This window comes from Macrobrachium rosenbergii, chromosome 41 (genome assembly GCF_040412425.1).
Source record: "Macrobrachium rosenbergii isolate ZJJX-2024 chromosome 41, ASM4041242v1, whole genome shotgun sequence".
In the NCBI taxonomy this organism is placed as follows: Eukaryota; Metazoa; Arthropoda; class Malacostraca; order Decapoda; family Palaemonidae; genus Macrobrachium; species Macrobrachium rosenbergii.
The window spans coordinates 3,581,897-3,583,488 of NC_089781.1; the positions used below are offsets into that span (position 1 = coordinate 3,581,897).

Consider the following 1,592-nt stretch of genomic DNA (forward strand, 5'->3'; position numbering starts at 1 on the left):
GTTGAATTAACCATATAAGATAATCATTTTCGGTTGAGTGAAGTGACCACCAGCACATGATCACTTTCAGGCTAAGACTAGCGGTGCCATCCGCCTAGCTTCTGGGCCAGCCAAGGAACAGCTGACCTGTGCCTCTGACGGGTACTGCCAAGAAGACGAGAAGTGCTGCCCAAGCCACTGCGCCCGCAAGCACATCTGCTTGAAAGCTCTTCCCGAAGATGATCTGGAGTAAGTCGTGCAGCAGTTTCCAAGCACAAAGGAAAGGACGATGGAAAATGAGAAGGTAAAGGAAAGTGCTTGATATGAGAAAAAAACCCTTGGAGGAAGAAGCAAGGACTCAAGAAACTGGGGAAGTAACAATGAAGAAGGAGGGGGTTGCAAAAGGAAACAGTTTATCAAGATATATTATTTATCCTTGTCAGTTATCATATATTTTGAAGTTCTTTTTCATTCAAATCGGCCAAGATCGCTAGATAATTAGATATAGTACAAATTCTTCAAGCACAAGGAGGGTAGTGTCCATGCCAAAAGTAACAGTAATTTTGTCTCTCATTATCCTCAGTACACTTCCAAGTTGTTTTTGCTAGCAGATCATGACTACCAAAGATTTTTTAAAGTGTTTTTTCTCCAGACAGTACAATAACCCCTCTTCATAAATCTCTATTTTCTTTTGAAAATTCATGTTTGTGTCCCTTACCAACAGATGGAGGTGACCGTTGAGGAACCGTGTATGTGTGTGTGTTTAGTGCTTTGCCTGTTTTTGCTTGTTAGTGATCTTTAATTTATAAATTATTATATTTTCTGTTATGCTTTTTGAATTTTTAATATCATAATACCATGTAACATCATTTCATTGATTTGATGCATGTGGTAAGAATTTTAACTTGATTAGGTGGCGCATATTTATTCCTCTCACAAGTGCATTTAATGTAGTCTTTCTATAAATTCTAAAATGTAGTTACAAAACTGTAGTAAATAAAGATTGAAAAAAGTTATAGTTGTTTATATTTCCTCACAGATAAAGAGCTATGCATTTTGGACACTAGAATGGTTTGAAGTAAAAAAATCTTTTAGAAAATTGTTTGAGGTTTTGTTATGGTTCCAAGGATTAATTACAAAACCCACCGCCAGCTTTATCTCTTCACAGAAGCCCAAAGATAAAAATATTGGCGAATTAAGACCAAAGATTTGTACGAGGTTGCATACCATAACCCATGTATAACATTACATGTTACATGGGGTAACATGTAACGTTCACTACAACAGTGTTCTTCGCGTATGTTGTAAGTCATTTACCAAATGGACTGTTATCTGTTGTTGCTGCATATTCTTTACTGCTTGATTCAGACATGTTTACAAAAATTCTTTGTAGCTTGTGACTGGACAGACAGCCAGACTCCAAATCTACATCATCTGTCTGGGGTTTCCATTGTTGACTGGAGTGTCACATGTTATACATTCCTTTGTGTTATTTAACTTTGTGCTGTGGGAGTCCCACAGTCTTTGCGAGGATGTTGCATACTTCACCTAAAGGAGCAGAAGAATGGTGACTAAGGAAGTAAGGGGCATAGCCAAAATCACAGCCTCCTGCA

At 37.9% G+C, this 1,592-nt stretch overlaps 1 protein-coding gene across 4 annotated transcripts in view; it reads left to right on the forward strand.

Annotated features, from left to right (window-relative positions):
• The window catches only part of LOC136826587 (uncharacterized), a 43,940-nt gene extending 42,947 nt beyond the window's left edge, over positions 1 to 993 (forward strand). For all 4 annotated transcript variants that reach the window (XM_067083805.1, XM_067083808.1, XM_067083804.1 and 1 more), the window contains one exon: positions 71 to 993. In XM_067083805.1, the coding sequence (XP_066939906.1) occupies positions 71 to 232 (162 nt within the window). In that variant the 3' untranslated portion in view covers positions 233 to 993. The remainder of the gene's footprint in view (positions 1 to 70) is intronic.
• The last annotated feature ends 599 nt before the right edge of the window (positions 994 to 1,592 follow it).